This window comes from Fusarium falciforme, chromosome 8, assembly GCF_026873545.1.
Source record: "Fusarium falciforme chromosome 8, complete sequence".
NCBI classification, from domain to species: Eukaryota; Fungi; Ascomycota; class Sordariomycetes; order Hypocreales; family Nectriaceae; genus Fusarium; species Fusarium falciforme.
The window spans coordinates 2,000,065-2,022,269 of NC_070551.1; the positions used below are offsets into that span (position 1 = coordinate 2,000,065).

The 22,205-nt window shown below is 53.4% G+C and overlaps 5 protein-coding genes across 5 annotated transcripts; 3 read left to right on the top strand and 2 right to left on the bottom strand.

Annotated features, from left to right (window-relative positions):
• Positions 1-942: 942 nt before the first annotated feature.
• NCS54_01045000 (Hypothetical protein) lies at positions 943-1,838 on the bottom strand (the record flags this gene model as incomplete). The annotated part of the gene is made up of 3 exons (XM_053155757.1): positions 943-1,546; positions 1,653-1,703; positions 1,762-1,838. 3 exons carry the CDS (start codon positions 1,836-1,838, stop codon positions 943-945), a joined length of 732 nt encoding a protein of 243 aa, XP_053011732.1.
• A 2,187-nt stretch (positions 1,839-4,025) lies between these two features.
• Positions 4,026-12,410, top strand: NCS54_01045100 (Ubiquitinyl hydrolase 1; the record flags this gene model as incomplete). The annotated part of the gene is made up of 10 exons (XM_053155758.1): positions 4,026-4,749; positions 4,801-4,966; positions 5,015-7,709; positions 7,765-8,727; positions 8,780-8,889; positions 8,941-9,770; positions 9,824-9,875; positions 9,926-12,120; positions 12,184-12,240; positions 12,313-12,410. 10 exons carry the CDS (start codon positions 4,026-4,028, stop codon positions 12,408-12,410), a joined length of 7,890 nt encoding a protein of 2,629 aa, XP_053011733.1.
• A 2,163-nt stretch (positions 12,411-14,573) lies between these two features.
• On the top strand, positions 14,574-16,085 carry NCS54_01045200 (Hypothetical protein; the record flags this gene model as incomplete). The annotated part of the gene is made up of 2 exons (XM_053155759.1): positions 14,574-15,172; positions 15,227-16,085. 2 exons carry the CDS (start codon positions 14,574-14,576, stop codon positions 16,083-16,085), a joined length of 1,458 nt encoding a protein of 485 aa, XP_053011734.1.
• Positions 16,086-16,312: 227 nt separating this feature from the next.
• On the bottom strand, positions 16,313-17,485 carry NCS54_01045300 (Hypothetical protein; the record flags this gene model as incomplete). Its single annotated transcript, XM_053155760.1, has 1 exon — positions 16,313-17,485. The coding sequence occupies one exon, from the start codon at positions 17,483-17,485 to the stop codon at positions 16,313-16,315; it is 1,173 nt and encodes a 390-aa protein (XP_053011735.1).
• Positions 17,486-17,830: 345 nt separating this feature from the next.
• Positions 17,831-20,441, top strand: NCS54_01045400 (Hypothetical protein; the record flags this gene model as incomplete). Its single annotated transcript, XM_053155761.1, has 3 exons — positions 17,831-17,853; positions 17,910-20,250; positions 20,322-20,441. 3 exons carry the CDS (start codon positions 17,831-17,833, stop codon positions 20,439-20,441), a joined length of 2,484 nt encoding a protein of 827 aa, XP_053011736.1.
• Positions 20,442-22,205: the final 1,764 nt, after the last annotated feature.

Below are 22,205 nucleotides of genomic sequence, written 5' to 3' on the forward strand. Positions count from 1 at the left end.
AGCAGGGAAGGGTAACAGAAGAGAAGGAGCGCCCCGGAGGAGACGGTGGGAATAGATCGAGGCGCAGGTCAACCAAGCGAAGATATTGGTGAGCTTCTGAGATGAGAGAAGAAGAAGAAGACTCGGGAGTTGGGATGTGAAAGATGCCTCCAGGTTTGGGTGGGAAGAAGGAAGGAGAAGAAAAACGTGGAGTGGGGTGGAATTCGGGGAGGGTGAAGGAAGATGGAGGGGAAGGTGCGGCACACTGAGCTTGGACGGGAGAAATATCACTGTCCAGAAGAGATATCACAGAGGAAATAGGTGACAAGCGCCCTACGGACCTTGTTCTCCAGGGGGAATGCCCTGGGAATCGAAGAGAAGCATATCCTGAAGACCGCTGACACTGCCCAGAAACTGCCCGAGGAACGCTCCCTATTAGGGATTAGTACGGAAAGCATTTGAAATTCCTATTTGCTTTCTTGTCTAGAGATTCCTAAGGGGAGGCAGTGTCCTCTTTGATATGCAAGAGGAGAGAGGATGGACGTCATGTAGGTAAGGAGAGCTACCAACGGTAAGCTCCTAGAGGCCATCTACCTTGTTTGAGAACCTGGAAGCTAATTGGAGAACATAGAGAGGCATATGCCGCGCCTTGATCTTTCGGGAACGGCCTCCCATGCGACTATGCATTCATCGATGGGTAATTTGACTGTGCGGGTTTGGCACTGCTCGTTTCCCCCTTCCCAACCTTGCATATTCACTCTCCACAACCAAACGTAGTCACTGACAGCAGTTTTTGATTGCTAATACGGTGTTTTATCAAAAGCTAGATGGCTCAAGTTTTATAGCTGGTGTGTCGGGGTCGGTGCTCACCCATCGTGAACAACACTTTGCGGAATTGATCACAGTATTGATGCCAAACGTTTACCAAGGTATCCCCATGTTATTACCACCCACGAATAGATACTAACTTGTTGTTTCGTTCATTCTAGGCCGTTTGGGTCCCACCGTCGTCTCGATCGCGTTGATCTTTGTAGTCAGATGCTGAGCATCCCGAGATGCGTCTAGCCATGCTGCTTCTGCAGGTGGCACTGATTTCAAGACAAACTCCTGCAAGGCTCCGGCTCCTGGCGCATTCTTGGCAATCGCAATGGACGACACTCTCGGCACTCCCAGGCAAGCACTCAGGCGCTCAGAGCAAGGGTTGGAGAAGCCCACAAGGCGGATCTTGTCTGTGGACGGGAGACTCTTGGAGGCGGCGGCAACCATCTGCGGGAAATGACAGTTGAATGTTGAAGCTTGGTTCCCACGAGCTACAAATATCATGAGATACTGCCGTTCAGGCTTGTCTTGAGCAGCCTCTGCGTCACTCTGCGACAGGGCCTGGAGATTTCGAGTAATAGAGTTGAGACCAACATCGATGCTAGCATCAATCTCTGGAATTGGTGGTACGGGCAGTTCTTCAGTCGTTCCACCAGCCTTCTTGTCGTCCTTTTCCTTCCTGGCTGTGCGTTTGCCCTTTGACCGCTTGACGTGTGTTTGCCGGTACTGCCCCAGGGGGCTCAAGAGACTAAGCCTGTCAGTATGGCTATCCAGACCGCCTATGCGGGAGAGTGCATTGTGTGGAGGTAGATCAGAGATGGGTACCCCTGTGATTATAGAGCATTCGGACTTACTCGCACAACAACTCAAGAATTGTGTCTTGATCTTCAGGCGAGACCGCAGGCCTGGATACCCAGTTAACCACCTACAACCACACAATTGGATTTAGAAAGGAGGAAATACCAGGAGACTGTTGAAAAGGGCGTATCCAGCTGGTGCACGACTCTCTTCCGAGCTGGTTGTGACGTGGGAGTGGTCATGTTGGCGAGCACGGGCAACTGTCGGTGTAGGAAGTCACCTTAGATGAAAGAATGTTAGATGTCGGTCAACGAAACTAAGATTGACTTTGGATTCGAGGACGAGGCGATATATGTTGGGTAAACGGAGACAACGACGTCTTGAAGAGAAGTGTATTGGAGGGTGACATCTAAGCAAGCTCTGCTCTGCAGCTATTTGCGGGAGGCGGGAGCATGTGGGTCACGCAAACAAGGTCGCCGGGGAATTGCTTAGCGTCGCATTTTGTAGCAGACCAAGTGCCAGGACGATAGAACGGCCATCAATTGAAAGTATGGTGGCATTGGGTGGATAGAAGTATGTTATAGTAGCCCTTGATAATAGGAAGCCATGCAGCTTTGCAAATTACATGGTGGTCATCTTGCCTTGGCCTCTGACAGGCACCGTCTTGCATCTTGGCATCCATTGGCACCACAGCTTACCAGAGCTCTAGGTACGGCCGGGATCAAATGTCGTGTCAGATCTTGACCAAACAGGAGGGGCAGCATCATGGCGGGTCTCTTTGGCCTCGACCAGGTTCATTGGGATTTTCCTCGCCGTTTAAGGCGGCTGCCATGGCGGTCTCTGGTTCTCCACGTGGTAACAGTCGACAATCTCGAGCTCTAGACCCGCAGAAACTCTCTCCTACCTACCTAGGTAGCCACTTGATGCACGACTTGATTGAAATACTCCGAAGGTACAATATCACATCCTTTGACTCCTACAACTTAAGTTTCTCATGACCAATGTAGCTCCTTTAACATTAAGCCCTCTTCTCTTCTTCAAAGTGCAGGACAGGCAAGGTAGCCTCAGGCAAGCAGTTTCAGGCTCACACGGTGTGTCACTTGGCGACGCGGTTGGTCACCTATCCCATCGTGAATTTGCTCCATTGTCAGCCAGTTGCCCTCGGTCACTGTCCCCTCAGTGCATGGCGCTTGTTCAAGCTATTCAAGACCCCGGTGTGTTCTCCCAGTGATTGACCTACCAGGTATTTATTTTTCTGGCTCACCTTCTCGAATTCACCAGGGGAAGCCGTCGAGGTAAGCTCTCTTTTCTCATCATGGATGGACGTGAATGATATCTCACATTCATCCTTGATCCCACAGCCCGCTTTACCCCACCAACACCGCTATCGTGACAGCTGCGAAGCGCGTCGACAGCCTGCACGACTAGCCTCCATCTTTTCTCATGTCTCATTTGTTGATTTCCCTTACCTGCCGATTTCTTTTGTTATTTCTTGATCGACATCTTCTGACAGCTGGATTGCCGGCGCAAACAGTCCATTGCTGCATTGCATCTCTGCTCGGATTAATTGCCCGCGCTATCCTCACCCCTTGCCCCGCCCTTCAATCACGCCCAGCGGATGGCCAACCTGCCAGCTAGCTCAGAGCTCTCCACTAAAAAGCATTGGATCCTGCCCTGGGTGTCACAGTCATCAGCCTGCTTGAGGCAACCACCTGCACGTACCAAAATACCACCGAAACTTAGCTCATGAGGTGGGCTTTCATCCTCACGACGCAACAGAAAAAGCTATATAGCGCAGTGACGGAGAAGACTCCCCTTCTTTGCACTCTGTCTAAGCATCATCTATCAGACGACACGCTCGCGAATCTCCCAGCCAAGCACAAAAGGTAAGCAGAGTGTCCTTCATCTCTTCTCTCAAGACGCAATCCCACCAATGCCCATCCCACCCGACGTCAGGCAGCCTCCCCTGCTATTTCCACCCCCGGGCCTCTCGTCGAGTCTGCCGTAGCGGGGTCCACACAAGCAATCCGCCAGCGCGCGCCCTGCCAATCCATGCTCCCCCATATCCTTCCTCAGATCCATCCACCAAGAGCCTTATCCATCCGCTTCCCAATCCGCATCCCACTTCTAAGCCTCAACAACCTCTATTCTTTCTAGGCATCTTCCATCTGTCTAGACAACTACGCCGGGGCTCTTTTTCTTTTCTTACTTGTCATCTTCATTCATCATATCACCCTTGGTTTGATCCCCCTCCCCGAAAACCCCATTTCGAGCTTGGGATCTTGCTCTTTCGCCCCCGCCGAATCGCTTCTCTTACCAAACCCACATGTTAATTTTGTGCAGCTGTCGCCGGGGCGTCTTTCGCGACGGTGTGACGTCTCTACACCTCCGCGCTTCGTGCTTTTCCACCTCTTCTCTACACAACTCCGATGGATCCGTCCACGATATCCCCGGACCTCCCAGATCGTGCTGCCTCCGCTGAAGCCAGTTCAACCCGGCCGAATCCCTTTGATGACGGTGATATCTCGTCTCGCAAGCGCCGGCGCACGTCTCTCTCCGGATCACCTACAAACTCCCTCGATACCGTGAACCCGCTCCACGATTCCTCGAGCTCTACCACTCTCGACACTGATCCCCTCGTCCCCAGCCGTGACTCGGCTGTAGAAGCTCGGCCAGAACCTGTCGCGCCAAAGACCCCCGAGCCTGGCACCTCGATGCGCGAGCCACCCACCGAGCCTCCGTCCAGCATGGTTACTATTAACCTTAGGAACGCGCCCCAGAGTGACTCGTCGTCTTCCTCGCCCCCATCTCCTTCACCTGCCGCCCAGCCCCCTGCGACCGATGCCGTCACCGATGTTGCGACCGACGACGTCAAGGCCAGTGTTGAAGACTCCGAGGTCGACATGGTGCCGGTTCCTGCCCAGAGTACCGATACCTCCAAGTCCGCCTCTTCACATTCAACAAGCCCGCCAATCGAGATTATCACAGTGCCGTCAGATGATGATGACATGGCTTCCGATCATATGAGCGTTGGAGTTTCCATCGTTGGGGATGACCCTATCCTGATCGATCCTATCCATGACTTCCCCTTTCATGATCCCGAAGAAACCACCGAATCGACAGTGGAACGACTGGCAAACTATCTTTCAACTCGTGAGCTTTGTTATTCTGATTCTGAACGACTCAAGCGGCTAAAACATGCAGAATCTCCAATTGATGAAGGCGTTGTCGACAAGGTTCAGCAATGGCTAGAAAGGTACCTCAGATACATCAGAGACGTCGACCAGCAATCTGCCATCGACTCATGCCGACAAAATTTGGGGTTTTGGGTTACATTCCCCGAAATCTTTCACGCAATGGCATGTCGCAAGTATGTCTCCCCTTCTTTGGTCCTATTACTCTATACTAATCGTACTAGGCCATCAATGTTGAAAGCACATGGATTGCGCGGCGTTACTCTGGCGTTTTTCGCTGGATTCGCCAAGCTGACGGCCTGGTTCATCGAATCTGACATTCGTGCTCTGCAAGAGTTTTCGGCTACGCAGACGGATCAAAAACAGCGTCCACCTACTCTATTGTCTCCTCTTTACCTCGACCGCTTGCATATGATGACTGGGGCGCCTTTCTACGACGAGCAAACTGGTAACGCCGATCTTTCATCCCCTAGTCTGGAAGATGTGTCATACGTGATCAAGGAATTTCAGGAAAGTCAAGGTGGAAGCCTCAGTTGCCTGCTCCAGCTGGTCAGGTGTCTGGTGGATCATATCTCCAACTTCCCTCGATGGACTGATGAGCTATCCTCGATATGTCTGGTTGCAGCAGATATCATGACAGATGCAAGCTTCGCCTCGGGCAGCCCAGGACTCCCCCCCATGGCCAAACAACGGCTAGAAGTTGGTCATGTCCTCTACGACCTGGTCTCAGATACCCTCGTAAGGATGGTTGAAAAGCAGCCGACGCAGTTGAATGCCGATAAAGTCTCAACTAGTGTTCGGGCTCTCACAAACATGATCAAATCGAGCCTTCAGGGCGAACATGAAGCTGCAACTCAGCTACTAATCGAGCATCGACAGGCGCACCCCCAGCTCCCAGTCAACTACACTATTGAGGCAATCGCTTGGGAGCGACGTCTTGGGCTCTTGAACAAGCTGATAAGGTCAAGTCAGATGCAACTCCGTGTTGTGGGTGTCACCCAGATGTGTGGTGACCTGGTCTCCTGCTGGAGACGCCATTGTGATAGCGGAGACGATGGCAGCATACTCCACCTCAACCATCTCGCGGAATACCTGCTCCAGACCGGACTCATAGAGTACATCCTCGGCTCTAACTGTCATCCAGAGATCACTCTTGAGGGCGCCAACATCGTGGGCTTCTTGGTAGTGACCAAGATGTACCGGGAGGAGCACATCAATATGATATGGCAAGGTATCACATCCGGCCAAGATCCTCGCACCGCAGATGCTCTCACTCGCATGGTGACAAATATCACAAACCTTTTCGACTACGCCGGTCTTCTATTTTTCTGCGACAAATTTCAGGCCCTTCCCATGGATGGCTTCACTCCCTCCATCCGAATGCTTTGGGAGACCGTCATTAGGCACATGGTTACAAGATCACAAGTCGATCGACCGGGACTGAGCTTTCATCCCTACAACTTGTGCTTACGGCTGCTCAGAGAATCGTCAGTTTGCACATCCGGATCACAAGTCGCATATCCCGACATGCAGCACGCAGCGATGCAGAAGTTTAAGGAGCTCCTGGCATATGGGCCAGATTCCGAAGGACGCCAGCAGCTGTACCAGAGCTGCATTCAGGACATAGCAGACCAGTCAGCAACTACATTGGGCAGCCTCTGGTGCTTGTCAATGGCAATCCGCTCCGCGGTTGTTATGGAACTTCGTGTCTTGACGGAGAAGCACGACCTGACGAGACTTATCGTTACTGAGCTAGAGCACGCAATCAAGGTCGGACGAGCTGCCGGCGTTCAGACGGTTCTCTGGGGCGCCATCAACCAACCTCGCAGGGACTTCATCACCAACATCATCCAGGTTGAACCCCAAACAATCACCAAGGAGCTGGGGATAAAGCTCTGGGACATGCTGGTCGGCCCGCGGTCACTATCGCTTGAGGATAGGAGAGCAGGATGGGGTATCTTGAACAATCTTAACCGGAAGCTCAACCTCGCCAACCCCTTTCTCCAAACGTGCTTGTCTCAATACCTCCCAACTCTCCCTTCCGAATATTTCTGCGACGGCATGCTGGAGTTTCTCCGGGCGGAAATTCTACCGCGTCTCAACGAGAAAGCCGACCTAGCCCTTGACGACCATGATATGGTTGCTGAGAGCGGTATTGAGCAATTGTGGCGCTTGATCCTCGAGACTGAGGATGGATCTCTCGTTGATCGATCAGTACGGACGCTTGCAATCGATATCTATGTTGAAAGCCGGCATATGGCCACCAGCCCGCTTCAGCGAACACGACTGATCCACATGGCTCTAGTCAACCGATGCCTACAGCAGCTAAAGGATGCCGCGCGGAAAATCAAGAGCTCTAACGATGGAGCGACGAGCGGCGAGGATGAGCCCATGTCAACTGTTGCAACGGATGAGCAAATCCAGCAGCAGGAGAGGATCTTCATTCGATCCTTGAGACTATTGCGGCATATACTGGAGGCCCATCAATCAAAACCTCTTCTGTCGGCCCCTGACCTGAGAACGTTGATCCCCCAAACCCCCTATGAGGTGCAAGGCGACTCGGCTGAGCTCAAATACCAGTCTTTTGATGGGGATGAACAGACTGATATCAAGCCACTCGCAATTGGGAAGCTCAACACCGCTGCGTCGTTACTTGCCAGCCTGAGACAAGAGACAGGCTTCGAGAACTACAGAGTTTATTACAAAGGACGACCTTTTCTTCCTAACGAGCACGAAATCTGCAAGTCTTTGGAGGATCTGCGTGTCCACGAGGGTCTCATGCTGGTCAAACGTGAGGAAGCAGGCCCAGCCCCTTCTGGTCGAGTGAAGCCAGGTGCCTCTCCCCTCGAGGTAGAAATCTCGGCGCACTTTGACGAGATGTTCGAGTACCTCAGCATGGAGGAGCCACTCGCACAAGAGGTATGAAACCCAGCACCAATCTTGAAGGCTCCGAATAACTGACTGTGTATCCAAGATTTACCACTTTCTCGTGAAACTCCCCACAGATGGTCATCTCTTGAAGTCAATTGACAGCAACACAACCTCGTATCAGCAAATCTTTCCTCCGGGGCAGCCGTACAAGTCACTCTACGCTGTGCACACGCTTCTGGAGTACATTGAAGCTGCTTTTCACGGGCGCATCGACAATGAAGATCCCAAGGATGACTTAACTGACCCTAATCAATCCTCCGCGTATACCAAAGCTCTAAAGACGGGCATTTCCTTTGCCACTCAGGCAATCTCGGACAAAAATGTCTTCGATCAGGCTTCTGTGAGCCTGCGCCTGAAACTCACCGGCACATTGATACACGCATTCCGACGGCTGCTGGATAATATGCTACGGTCCACTGGAACACTTGCTGGCTCGAGCATGGTCACAGAGCTCTACACCCCAGGACGACCAGTCAGTACGGACATCGTTATCGTGCCTGAACCAGCTCGGCTCGTTGAAATCTTGACATGCGCCATAGATTCCCCCGGCGATGCTTCTCCAGTGATTGCCGGAACACTTGCCCTCACACTCCGCCTGAGCATAATCAATGGTGCATTCTGGGCAAAGCTCAACACAAACCCCGATTTTGTGGCTTTACTGCATCGTGCTCTGCTTACTGATCCAAGACCTGGGGTCAGATCGCTTGTTGTGAAGCTCATTGAGGAGCTTGTCTCGATGACAGGCCACACACAGCCGTTGGACAGGTCAAACGAGTCATCCTTAAATAATCCGGACGACATCTTTGTGGCCTTGGTCTCATACTTTTGGGGTGTTGTCAGCGACCTTGTGCTGCAGATAGCCGGGTATCCGGACCAGTGTGAAGATTTCTTTAGGCTGACGTACGTCTTGCTGATGCGATTGAAGGCTCGATCGCCAGGCGTGTTAGATCTCCCAAGGCTTGCCTCTCAGGTCAGCCAGCTCTTACTCGCCCATACATCAACTGAAGTAGGTTCTGTCAGCTTCGAGACGGTTTGGTACAGGCTAACCGAGTACACAGGCCATTGGGTCTTCGGCTGGAGAGGACTCATTTGCGAAAGGCCTCGCAACAGTTCTACATATTTGCCTGCAACTTGACCCCTCGGTTGCCCAATCCCCGCAGTTGCCAGCGTACGAGAATGAAACCTCACCGTGTAGGGCCGATCAACTGACTCGTCATAGGGATTTGCCCTTGTCACTGTTCTGGAAGCAGCTGTATCCCCCCAAGCGCAGTCTGAGCGAGCAGCCCATCCCCAGGGTGGTTCTCCACAGTGAAACGAGAGCGAAGCTCTGTGACATTCTTTTCCATCTCGTGAAGCACGATCCAGAAAAGACCAAGGGCCTGTTGGAATCTCTTGAGAGTCTCGTGCCCTTCTACGATGATGACGATGACGGCATGTCTTGCGCCATATCAACCTCGCACCCGCTGACATCCAAACCAGATGAACCATATCTTTACGAGCTCCCGTATCAATTTGAGCGCCTGCGAGCGCTGCGGGCACCATGTGGTTACGCTGGTCTGCTAAACTTGTCGAACACATGCTACCTCAATTCAATCCTGGCGCAGCTTTTCATGAACACGGGATTCCGACAATTCATCCTGAACTCGAAACTTCATGATCCCGCCGACGGCCAAGAACTCATGTTCTACACCCAAAAGCTGTTTGGCTTCATGCAGGAAAGCTACCGTCGCTTTGTTGACCCCACCAATCTTGTCAGTTCAATCAAGACCTACGATGACACCCTCATCGACATTCACAGTCAAATGGACGTGGATGAGTTCTACAACCTACTCTTCGATCGCTGGGAGGGACAGTTTCACAGTCACGAAGAGAAGAGGAAACTCAAGTCTTTTTACGGTGGTCAACTCGTGCAGCAAGTAAAGTCAAAGGAGTGTGAGCACATTTCTGAGCGACTTGAGCCATTCTCTGCGATTCAATGCGACATCAAGGGCAAAAACACGCTGGAAGACAGCCTTCAGGCTTATGTGGATGGCGAGATCATGGAAGGGGGTATGCCTGTTTATTATCCATTTTATCTCGAGGAGGTCGCTAACGATCAACAGACAACAAGTACAAGTGTTCAACGTGCGACAAACACGTTGATGCTGTCAAGAGGTGACACTTTCCGTCAGTTGCTCTGCCACTTGGAAGCTAACATGTTGCAGGGCGTGTCTGAAAGACATCCCAGACAATGTCATCTTTCATCTCAAGCGGTTTGACTTTAACCTCCGTACTCTCCAGCGAAGCAAGATCAACGATTATTTCTCATTCCCAGCACGTGTCAACTTGCGACCCTACACTATCGAGCACCTCAGCAACCCGGAAAATGACATCGAGGAGGACATCTTCGAACTGGTCGGTGTCCTCGTTCACTCGGGCACCGCTGAATCCGGTCACTACTACTCGTACATCCGTGAGCGCCCTTCCGCCCCAGGTCGCCAGACTTGGGTTGAGTTCAACGATGATATGGTAACGGCATGGGATCCCTCGCATATGGAAAGCTCCACGTTTGGTGGCCCTGATCATCGTCCGTACGACACAAACGGCATCATCTACGACAAGACATACAGCGCGTACATGCTGTTTTACCAACGTGCCTCTTCTCTAAGAGCTGAGCAGGAGAGGATGATGAGCCTAGGCATTCCAGGGCCTCTGCGAGTCAATGTAGCTGACGATCTCAAAGATCACATCATGAGCGAAAACACAGTGATCCTTCGCCGTCACTGTATATATGATCCTAGCAACCTCAGGCTCGTTCAGATGCTATTCCAGCAGACGAGACAGCTTTGTGGAAGCTGTCGCGAAGTTGACACGAGCCAGAACATTGGCGAGTTCCTGATTGATCGCGCTCAAGAGCATGGGCTTCAGGATTTAGCCATGCACACGTTGCTGAGCCACCTGGACCAGGTCGTCACAAGAGCAAAGGACATGCCGGATTTCCTCAGCTTCTCCAAGTTGATCAGCGATGCCATCACTTCATGCCACCATTGTGCGTTTGCTTTCTACAGCTACTTTGATCAACGGCATGATGCACTGCGCGCCCTCCTCCAACGGAACCCAGAAATGGCAGTGCGCAACTTTGTGAGCAAGATGTTCACTGTCGCTATACACAAGATTGCAAGAGGCTTGCCTCATGTCTACGATCCGCCGGTCCCAAATAGTCCGATCTCAGACCCTGATGGAGACGAGAACATTACCGAGGGTGCTGTTGCTCACCGTTCAGTCATTGATGGCGTGATGCTTCTGTTCAATCACCTATGGAACTTCTTCCACATCAACCTCAGATCGTGGGACGACTACTTTGGGGCTATTTTGGGCTTTGCAAAGCTGGGAAGCCGCGAAGTCGGATATGTTCTGGCCGCTAATTACCTGGCGAGGCTTCTGCGTATTATCTCGGCAGATCCAGCACAAGCCCTCACCGGAAACTATCAAAGGATGCTGCAGACTGTTCTCCGACGCATCAACAACGCCAAACCGCCTTCCTACCTGTCGGTGATCATGCTGGTCGATTATCTTCTGCAGCAGCTGGAGCCGGAGCTGGGAACAGACGTCATTGTTGAAGACGCGGCTGAGCGACTGGAGCGGATGGAACGGCCTTTCACCTGGACATCGGAAGAGGTACAACTCGTGCACACCAGTCTGGACGATACTCACGGCAGCCATTTCGTGGAGAAGCTACTGGGGATCGACCAAGCGACCCGTCCAACCGACGACATTATCCGATTCCTGACCGGGATCGGCTCAACGATGGATGGCAAGATACTGGCCACGTTGAAGCGATGCATCAGGGGTGAGACGTCAACTCAAGCCATGGACCCGTTCCTGCGGGCAGCCGGCGCCTACATTGAGAGTACCGAGCAACTCGACTTTGCCACAAAGATGATTCAGCATGTGTACACGCAAGCCAAAAGCCTGCAAAACACCGAGGGGGTATACTTTGTTCGCTTCTTCGAAACAGCACTGTCACTCGAGCGGTCGGAAGGGGAGTTCGCGAGGACCATCAGGAGTCTCAGTCTCCGTCTGGTGCCAAACTGGACACCCCATCTCCTAGCATATCAGGAAAGCACCGTGCGAGCAGCCACAGAGAATTTCCTAGACCGCGAGTTGTTCCAGGCCTTGCAAAGCGACTCGATCGCTGAGCGAGACCCGGAGGATCGGGAAGAGATCAAGCTGACGGTCAGACAATTGGGCCTTACGTGTTTGGGGCATCTCGAGGAGCATCACGTCCGAAGGAGAGCACACCTGGGGCGAGACATTGCAGGCTCGTTCTCGCGCGTGATTGAGTCATGCGCCAAGTCTATCGAAAGTGATCCCGAGAAACAAGACGATGTCGACACAGAGTTTATGGCCTTGCAGCGCGGTAAGTGGACTCGGCCCGGTCTAGGTTCCCCCTTAAAGAAAGATGGCTAACGCTACAGGACAGAGGTGTTGGATCCCCTCCGCAGGCTGATCGTGGATGACATGGAGGAAGACGGGTCCGGTATGTCACAGTCGTTTAGCGACTCCGATACTATTACAACAGACTTCAGGTGACGGCTGACGTTGGGCAAAGACTGGGAAGGATCCTGTGGATCATCAGACCAGATTGACGACCTGGTGGAGATGAACATTACAGGACTGAACGAGATGAACGACGTGGAACTGGCTTGATGACAGACCATACATGCATGAATGAATGAGCTCGCTGGGTCTGGAGAGAGACGGGGCGAGACAGGCGTCAGGGCAAAGGAGGCAGGCATTTGTGTCTTTTGTTGATTTCGATTCTCTGGTTTATCATTTACACTCGCTAGCCTACGCAAAGGGTGAGTAGAGGCCGGGGCATCATCTATCATGACAGCCAGGGCCGGCCAGAAACGGATGGTTGTCGAACACAGTTGATGTTGAGCAAAAATGCATAGCAAGGGAGTGACGGCGCAAGGGCTAAAGGATAATGAACAGGGATACGGCGGTACCAGACCGCGAGATGAGGGAAATCAGGGGTCGGTGAAGATGAAGATGGGAATTGTTTTCGAGACCAAGATCAAGACCAGCGTTCTTGTATCCATCCCCTCCCTGCCTTGGTTTTTTTGGGCACGAGGACAGAAATGATGAATGATTACACGAAGCCAAGTCGAGACAGACGGATCACATCAAGCTGGAAGCTATTCAACCTCGATGTGAATACTCATTGTCAGGAGTCTTCCACTTGGACAGACTCCTGTACCATGACGCCTTTGTCTCACGGCGAAGCTTGCCGCCGACACCATGTGATTGATTCTATGAATATCTCCCAGATTTTCAAGTGGCGCCAGTAACGGATATTCTGGTGGACGACGATGTAATCTAGACGGCCGAGCAGCCAGGATCAGCTTCTATAGAAGGACTTCACTAAATCACGACCCCCTTGTATGACAGCAACATTGTGGCCGGCGGCTGGCCATCTAGTCCGACGCTACCTATCTTTAGCCACGGCGGCCAATATTCCAGGCCCGCCTCGGATACCACGCGATGATGTGATGCCAATGGAGATGCGAAAATAGAAAGTATTAGAGACATGGCCTTTGAGACGAAGCCGACAGGTTCCACGGCAAGAAGAGTCTACGTTTGGTGAGAAATTGGGGCGGTGGCCGGTGAATGGTTTGCAAGCTGTGAGATATGTTGGTTCGTCTCGGAAAGACAAGTGCCGACGTCTGACAGCTGGAGAAGGAGAATGCGTGAGGAATGTGCAAGGGCCAGTCACGATGGCGGAGACAAACCAGCCATGATCATCAAGACTCAGAACAGAAATGCTCACATGGAAGAATCATTGACGAGTATCCATCTTGGTTGCTTCAACAGTGGACACCAATCTATGTGCACTACTGCACCAAGTCCCTGCCTCTTCACAAACCTCTCGAGCCCCCCACCCGACCAACCAGCCTCTCCGATTGAAATCTGCAACAGGGGTCCCCGAATCTCTCACCCTTCGCAGCCTGTCACAACGCCGCTCGCATCGCCCGTCAGTTCTAAAAATACATTTAACCTCCCGCTAGCCAATCACGGGGCGTACCGGGAACCCCGCCGCTGCCGAAAATAGCAGCCTCGGGCACGCGCTAATGCACGTTAGCCGCCGAGAGAACGTCCCCCCTCCCCCTCATGGTCCTGCCGATTGGGTCGTTCCCGGCATTTGCACCGTTTGACAGGCTGGGACGATGAGGAAAGCAGTGATGAACAAGCGGTCCAAGATAGAAGATGAACAAGAGGTGATGAGCAGCTCATGCAATTCCCCTTTTCTTACATAGCGTCTTCCCTCCCTCAAAGGTCCCCCTCCCTGACGTTTCATCTACCACTCCGACGCTATACTACATAGTGATCATCTCTCTGCTAGGGTCAGCTCCGGCCGGGGGTCACCGAGTAGGAGGCCACACCTCAGGCGAGACGAAAAGCCGGTGGCTGACTGGCCAGACGCAGGAGAGTTTTGAAACATAAACAAGTGCCCGGGGTGTGTATGAGTGAGAAACAAGAACGAAACTTGTTTTGCATGCGGGTTTTTAAAACTCCCCCGTCCTGCATGTCTCCTGCTTTCCTGCCTTGTTCCCATAGGATCACAACGACGGGTTTTGTTTTGTTTTGTTTGTTCGTTGAACGCACGACGACGACGACGACGACAAGGCTGAAGGAATACAGCTGCTGTGCGGCCTGGATGTCGTTGATTCGCGCTCCCTTGACTTGTTGATTTACCGATTCTTTGCACTCCTTTGTTCCTCTTACTTTGGCCGTTTTGTGGCTGTCCCTCCTTGCATCGTCGAGTCGTTGCCTCTCAAGGCATTACAATAACAACCCAACCAGACAAAAATGTCGCTCAAAGAGAGAATCTCTTCGCCTCTGGAGGCTGGCACCTCCATCTTGGACGCTCACCATCTGCCGCCCCATCTCGCGCCGGCCCTCGAGCACGCATCTGCCCGTCTGGCTCGCAAGTCTCAGCACATCACCCTCGTCGTGGCCCGCCGAGACTATCAGCTACCGTCTGTTGTGCCGCCGAGGGGCCTCGTCACCCCGACGACCCCGACGCCGCTGTCTCCCAGCTTCCGCTTCAACTTTGGAAATGGGCCCATGTCGAAGCTCAAGTCGTTGGTGCTGGCCGGTTCGTATAATGGACCGACACCGGCACGGTCGATGGACTCGCCACGAAGTGGAATATCTTCGCCTGGCTTTGCTCCTCCACCAGATACACCGAGCCCGCGGTTCAGATGGCCTCTCTCGCCCACCACGCCCCTCTCGCCTCCTCCGATGACGCCCGGTACCGCCTCGTCGACTACCACTGACACCATGAGCTCCATCATATCGTCGTCAGGTTTTGGCATGCGTCTCATCCATACGAATGAACTCCATCCTCGATCCGAGAAGATCCTTAACCAAACGCTAGAAAAGACGGAGAAAAAGTTCCGTGTTGGGTGGGTTTGGTGTATGATGTCAAACATGTCGGATATCTTGCTAACACTCCATAGTTCTGAGTGGCTTTCACCAGCAGTCAGGCCTTCCTCCTGCGGACTCACCAACCAACTCATCCATAGCTCCATCATCCAGAACGAGGTCCTCTTCTCCTCCGAGGGCCTGACCCTACTCTCGCTCGATCGGCTATTTAGCCTCAAGAGCGCACTATCCAGTTACTCCAAGACGAAATCTCACCTGCGCCTCGAAGACGCCGTTGACGAACTCCGCCGCACAATCCTAGCCACCGGGTCAAAAGTCTCCAAAACTGCCATCCTCCGATCATATGACTGGCTGAGTGTGTCAAACTCTGCCCTGGTTGACTTGGACCGCATGTATCGACGTGCGTATGGCGGACCGGAGCAACTCGGCGGCATTGAGGGCTTTTCAGCAGCATTCACCGAGCCGGCCATCAAGGCGATCAGCGATTTCGAAGAGAGTGATAGCGATTCCGAGATCGAGGAGGACATGATTGGACTTGCCATCACCAAGGAGAAAACGCCTTCACCAAAGCCCCAGCTGAAACTGCTGACCAACTTTGAAACCAAGAAGCAGGAAGTCCCCATCGTCAAAGTCGAAGGGGAAGAGGAGGATGAAGAACGTACGGCACGACCGACTGACAGGCTCTACTTCTCAATGCAGCCGTGGGACGGCTCAACCATTGACCAGGTCCTGAGCGCAGCTCCTGTAAATAAGAGCGCCTTCAGCCCTCTCACACCGACCCCGATACTCATGAGCCCAGCGTCGGCGAAGATGGGGCCCATGACGCCCAACGGATATGACGATATATCGCCCATAACGCGAGGAGAATGGGGATTCATGATGGCAGACAATGCCTTCCAGACCGGCCGAAAGGTTGGAGTGGAAACATTCTGAAAAACGGATTTTCTTGGGTTTGATTTTGTGGAATGGCGAACGATTTGTTTTCAAGACACCCCCTTTTGTTTGTTGGTATTGCTCCTCGCTGCGCATATTTGGGATTGGTATTGGTATTAGAGCGCGGCGTGACTGTATCTGTAGGAAGCCCCTTTTCAGGTTTAGATGTAAATAGAAATGCCTCTTCATTTTTGGATATTCTGTGCAACACTTGGGTATCATTTTCATCACCATCCGTACTTGCTCGACGCCTCCTTGCGGTTGCTTCTCCCCTTGGCGAAGCTGTCCTCGAGGGCCTCGCGCTGGTTCTGCACATTCTGCACCAGCTGGCGAAGGCTGTGCTTGCCGCCCTGGAGAGCACGCACGGGGTTGTGTATCTGCTGTTCTCCTGACGCTCGGATCTCCTCGTTGTGCTGGTATTCCTTGTCCATATTGAAGTTAATAACCTTCTTGGCCGCTTGTTTGCCCAGGCCTCCACGGCCAAAGAGCTCACGTCGTTGGGCAGCTGAAAGGTTGAGATCGTCTGCCACCGTGTCCAGCGACTCAGAGCCTGGCAATGTGGTGGCAGATGGACCTGTTTGTGAATGGCTTGCATACTGCGCGTAGTCGGCGTATGCGCCCTCGTCGTGGGCCAATGAGCTTTCCTGAGTTGCAAACATGGGCTCATAGACAGCGCTTCGTGCCGTAGCATCTGCAGGTTCCGAAGGTTCTTCAGTATGCATCGAAAATAGAGAGACCTTGGGAGGCGCTGGAGCGGGTTCTGGTCCTGGCTCGGGTTTTGTCTCCTTGGATTCTGCAGAGTTTGGTTGAGATGGTGCGGCCACTGGCTTCGCTGCTCCTGAATTCAACTTTTTCTTCTTCTGGGGGTTCCTTGCGACAGAGAGAGGCTTAAACATCAAGGGCTTACCCACGAGCTTGACCTCGTCGGCAGGCTTCTGTCCTTCTGGGATGGATGGTTGAGCAGCCTTTGGTGGCGGCAGGCTCAACCCTCCTGACGTGATGCTATCACCCAGCCCCTCACCATCATCTTCTGTCCCTCGACTGAAACCCGGTGCAGCGCTCGTCTTGAGATTGACGCCTGGTCTCGATGAAGTGCTACCTGATGCTGCAGTTGTAGGCTTTGGCTTGTTCGCATTCTTCGGGGCTGGCAGGAATGAGTTGAACCCGGAAAAGAGACCCGATCCCTTTATTTTCGCACGCTTCGCGGGAGGTTCGTTGTTTCGTTGGGGTGTATCGTTGGAGAGTTGAGGGAGGTTGACGACGATTTTGCCAGGATTGGATCGATCAACTACTTTCTGGAAGGGCTTCTTGGAGGAGGATGTAGTCTTGGGGGCTGTCTTGACGGGGGCCTCGGCTTCGGAGCCTGAGCCCTCGGAGTCGGAATAATCAACCAGGCCCATGATGAATATTGGACAAAGAATAACCGTCAACTACAAAAGTTGGGGATGGAATCGCGAAGTTGCTTGATTTCCTGAACCTCGCGACATGAGGTCGAAATGCGCCCCATTGTTGCCTCGCCTCGCTCGCTGGTGGCCCGTGCTCAGACGCAAGCCACATGGGTCCTTGCGCACCCAAGACGCGAACGAGGCTGCGCTGCGCCTGAACCCCACGAATAGCTTATCGCAACGCTCCCTACCAATGCTCCTCGCCCCTCAAACCTTCAACTCTGGGCTTCTTAGAATGACGAATTTCAAGATATAGGCGTGATACTGGCGTGATATATACCCGCCAAAGCAGTCGCCATCATGTCCGTCATTCAGTTGGAAGAGTACGTTGCTATAAGACCCCGACAGCCCGCACCCACTGACATGGCATTCCCCCTAGACTCGTGTCCTATCAGCTCCGCACAAGCTACCTCAACGAGATCGCCGACGGCGTGGGCGAGCGCCTCTTGACCGTCAACGATGGCTTCCTAAACTCAGCTCCCTTCAAGGCCGCTGGCTGGCGACCCAATTCCTCCCATATCAAGCGGACACACTCACCCCCGATACCCACCGCTATCGCTTCCGAATACTTCCAGGCACCTCGACAGGCAGGCCTCACGCTCGAGGATGGAGATGAAGATGGAGGCATGCTCACCGCTGGCGGATCCGATACCATGGGGCCCGGGATGGCTATCAAGCGGCGCAGGCGCCGGGAACAGATGGAAGAGGAGGACAGTAGCGACCTAAGCGACGACAGTGATGATGACACGGATCAAAGAGCCGCACAACAGATCAAGTTCGCCAAGATGCCCGTGAGGCATAGAGCAGGTTCATCGCCACTTCAAAACACCAACCTACGACAGGTAGGGGCAGTATCACCAAGGGCGCCCCGACGAGGTTCGCAGTCGGCATTGGAGACAGTAAGGGAGAGGCCACGAAGAGACACAGTCACCAGCAGCGAGATATCTTCCGAAAACGAGATCGACATTCCCACTGTCCAGAGACACCGAGAGGCTGCCAGGGCCGCAGCTAGAGCAGCGAAGCTTCAAGCGAGAATCCTCGAGGAGCCCACGCCTGGCATCAATCGGGTGGACACATCTCTCTTGCCAGAAGAGGAAGAAGACTCCGACGAAGCTTCAGATATGTCTGATGATTATGTGGAGAGCATAGACTCGGCATCAATCCTCGATGGTGTCGAAAACCCAGCCATTACCGGATCACCTACTCGTCAGGTTGTTGGAACACCGCCCAAGAACTTTGTGCGACAATCGACGATTCGTAAATCTCGGCCACCAACAAATCCCATCGTTCTTGGGTCTTTGCCGCCCCCGAGGCCTATGAGCATGATCAGACCCCTCAGCATCGCCCAGCCCAAAAGCTTGTTGTCGGCCGCGCTCAAGGCCAAGGACAAGAAACCCACGATCCCCTTCCACAGATTTGCCCATTTCAGCGGGCAGGGGACGCAAGGCCCCATTCGTGTGCGCATCTACGCCGCCTTCTCCAAGACGCCAAGCAAGCCGTTCCAAGTGCTCATCCGCCCACGTGTTCAGGACGGGCAGGGCGCTGAGAGGGTAGTTACCGTGGCGGACCTCATTGGCCTGAGTTTGTATCGCTACAATGAAGAGAAGATGGACCCGCCTATCCCCTCGGACAAGCTCAACATCAACTGGTGGACCCTTCGAATGGTTGAAGAGGGTGGTGAGGTGGATGATGATTTCCCTCCCGTTCCGAGAAGAGAACCATTGACCTCGTTTACCACGGTGAACAATGCTGCCATGCGAGGTGGAGGTCGGATGCGGTCGAATTCTACCGCTTATGATGAGTTTGCCTTGACAGCGGCCTCAGAGGAAGAATATCTCGAGAACAAGGAACTCACACCACAAGAGGAGGAGGAGGAGCCTGTAACGTCACAGGAGAGTGGCGGGGTGGCTCTCGACTCAGCAGAACCAGGTCGAGAGGATGAGGATGCCACGCCTAGAGGCACACCAGGCCCGCAAGTCAACTCTTTCCTGGCCGCCCGTCCACGACAGAATCCCATCGTTACGACGACGTACCGGTCAAATGCGCCTGCAGCAGACATGCCGCAGGCGCCCATCGCGGCTCCAAACACATCACGGGGACAGCAGAAGCTGCTCCGAATTCACATCATGTCTTCGGACATTGCACCAGGACAGATGGTTACGCTCGATGTGACGACGGATACCTACCTAGCCGAAGTGCTAGACATGGTATGTCGAAAGAGACAGCTAGACAAGGCCAACCATGTACTAAAGCTACCCGGGTCGGGAGCTGTAGTCATGATTGACCGGCCCGTGTCGTCGATCGGCAACGTCTCCGATCTAGAGCTGTACAGACGACGGTTCGCGACGGACGGGCCGTTGACCATCACTGGATCACCAGGCAGTTCATCGCCGAAGATGCTGCCGCTTACAGACCCTTCGACGCAGAAACGGAGCAAGAAACAGGTCCAGATGGTTGGAAGCCACCCCCTGGCACGAGAGTCCCTGAAGCAGGACGAGCTCAGCAACGCCAGCTACAAGAAGTACACGGTCTGGCGAAAGCAGCCGATGCGCATTGTAGGAATGAGCGAACGCATCTTGGTGATCGACGGCGAGTACATTCACATCATGCCAGCCTCGGGCGGCAAGGCGTTGCACGACGGCGGAGGTAAAACAACGACGGTGCACTTCAGCAATGTGGTCGGGTGCAAAGTGCCTCGGAAACATCCCACAAATGTCAAGGTAAGTTCATGCTGGTGCTCATCTATCTGATGTCGAGGTCATGTGTGTTTCTAACGACGAACCAAAAATAGCTGGTGGTGTACAAGGCGACAGAGAGCAAACGGTACGATTTTGAGGCGAGGAGCACGCTAGAGGCAGCAGAGATTGTGGAAGAGCTCAAGAAGGGTATCTCCCCATACCGAGATGTCTGAGAAGGATTGCAAATGGATGCGCGGGTGTGTTGAGTACGTGGTGTCTCACGACGACGACCCTGGAGATCGGCGTTTGGGGGCTGAGAGACGGGACGGGCTATGGCAGTGATTGCGGCTACTCCCAACGGCGTTGGTTGGATATGACATTGAAGGCCAGCTGGAGAGCCTTGATGACGCAGGTAACCAGGACTTTTGTTGGAAATCTCGCACCCCATTCATCCGTGGCCTCGGTGGCTCGTGAGCTCGAACCGACCTCGAACGAGCCCGGTGCTTGGCCCAGCCCCCAGCCTGGGGAGGGAACCACTTTGTTGAGAGGAGCGCGCGTGGCTGAGAGGCGATTCCTGTTTGGAACGAACGTTGAAGCAGACGGGCATTCAATGTCTCATTAAAGCGCGGCCCCCGTGCATCTCGATCAGGGGCCATTTCACGCAGAAGAGGGTCAAGGCTGAGAACCTAGGCCCCATCTATGGCTACTGAGAGCAGGCCTTGTGCAGGCTTGGCTCGCATTGGCCAAGCAACAGACCAAGGCAGCGGAATAACGACATTGGCGATCGGTAGTGCCAAGCCGGGGATATGGCAACGGATTGCCATGGGGCTCAGAAGAGAGAGCGGTGGACGACTTCGCTCAACCACGGGCAGTCAAAGGAGTCCTCGCTGTCGATACCAAGTCTGCGAGGTAGTTTTATAACCAAGTTTAACTCTTTCTCTCCCAGCCCAAAAAGCACACACAAGTGCTCGGCGCCTGGTCGAGTGGTCAACTCTACATTCCACACCTAAAACCAAACTCTCCTCTCTCTCCATAAAAACTACAAATGGGCGACAACCATGACCACTGACCGGGCGCCATAAAAAAACAACCACAAAAAGGGGAGAGAGAGTGAAAGAGTAAAAAAAAAAAAAAAAAAAGCCACAGCCCATATTTTTGATATTGAACATTTCACTTCCAGGTTCCATTCTCTTTTTGTTGATCATTCACCTCCAGAATACAGATGCTGCGACTTTGATGTGCAAACCCGGGGAGTGTGACAATGGTTTTGTTCGTGGCGTCAGCCAAGCAAGACAGGGGGGGAGCAAGCAAGCAAAAGCAGGCAGGCTGCGGGGAGATGGGCAAGGGAGACACTGCAGAGAATGATAGCCGGTGAATGGATGTCTAATGAGCCGTGCGGGACGATCTCGAGTGATGGCAATGCATGATGGGATCCATGGGATTGAAGGATGTGAGGTGATCCCCGAGACTGGCAGTGTTTGTTGTTGATCTGGAGCATACCTACCTCGAGACAAGAGACGGACATGGAGTTACTACGCATTCATTGGAACTCTGGTCTGCTCATCTGGGCTGCATGTCGCGTGCCGCGCCTTCAGGTACAGGTACTGCAGGCGGAAGGCCCTGGAGATCGATCCATCAGCCAGACCAGAGAGGCACGTCTCGTGTAGGGCGGGCCTGGCCGTTGGTTTCTCCTCCGAATAGCAGCGGTCTCGCCTGGAACGAAAGGTATTGCTGTCAGGGTCTGTGCTGGGTTGCAAATCACGTCGCATACCGCCGACAATCCCAGCGTGCTGTTTTCCCTTGAAGAGATGGACCTTGCCTCCATACCTACTTATCCCTGACAAAGTCCGGGAGTTTCCACAGCCTACAGGAGCAGCCCTGCCCTGCCCCAGAGCATCGGTCGATCCCCAGGACGCTAGCGGCAACTTGCGCTTCTCGAACAGCAAGCTCCTTAGGGGAACACGACAGGACGGGAACGGCGAGGATGGCAAGTGTCT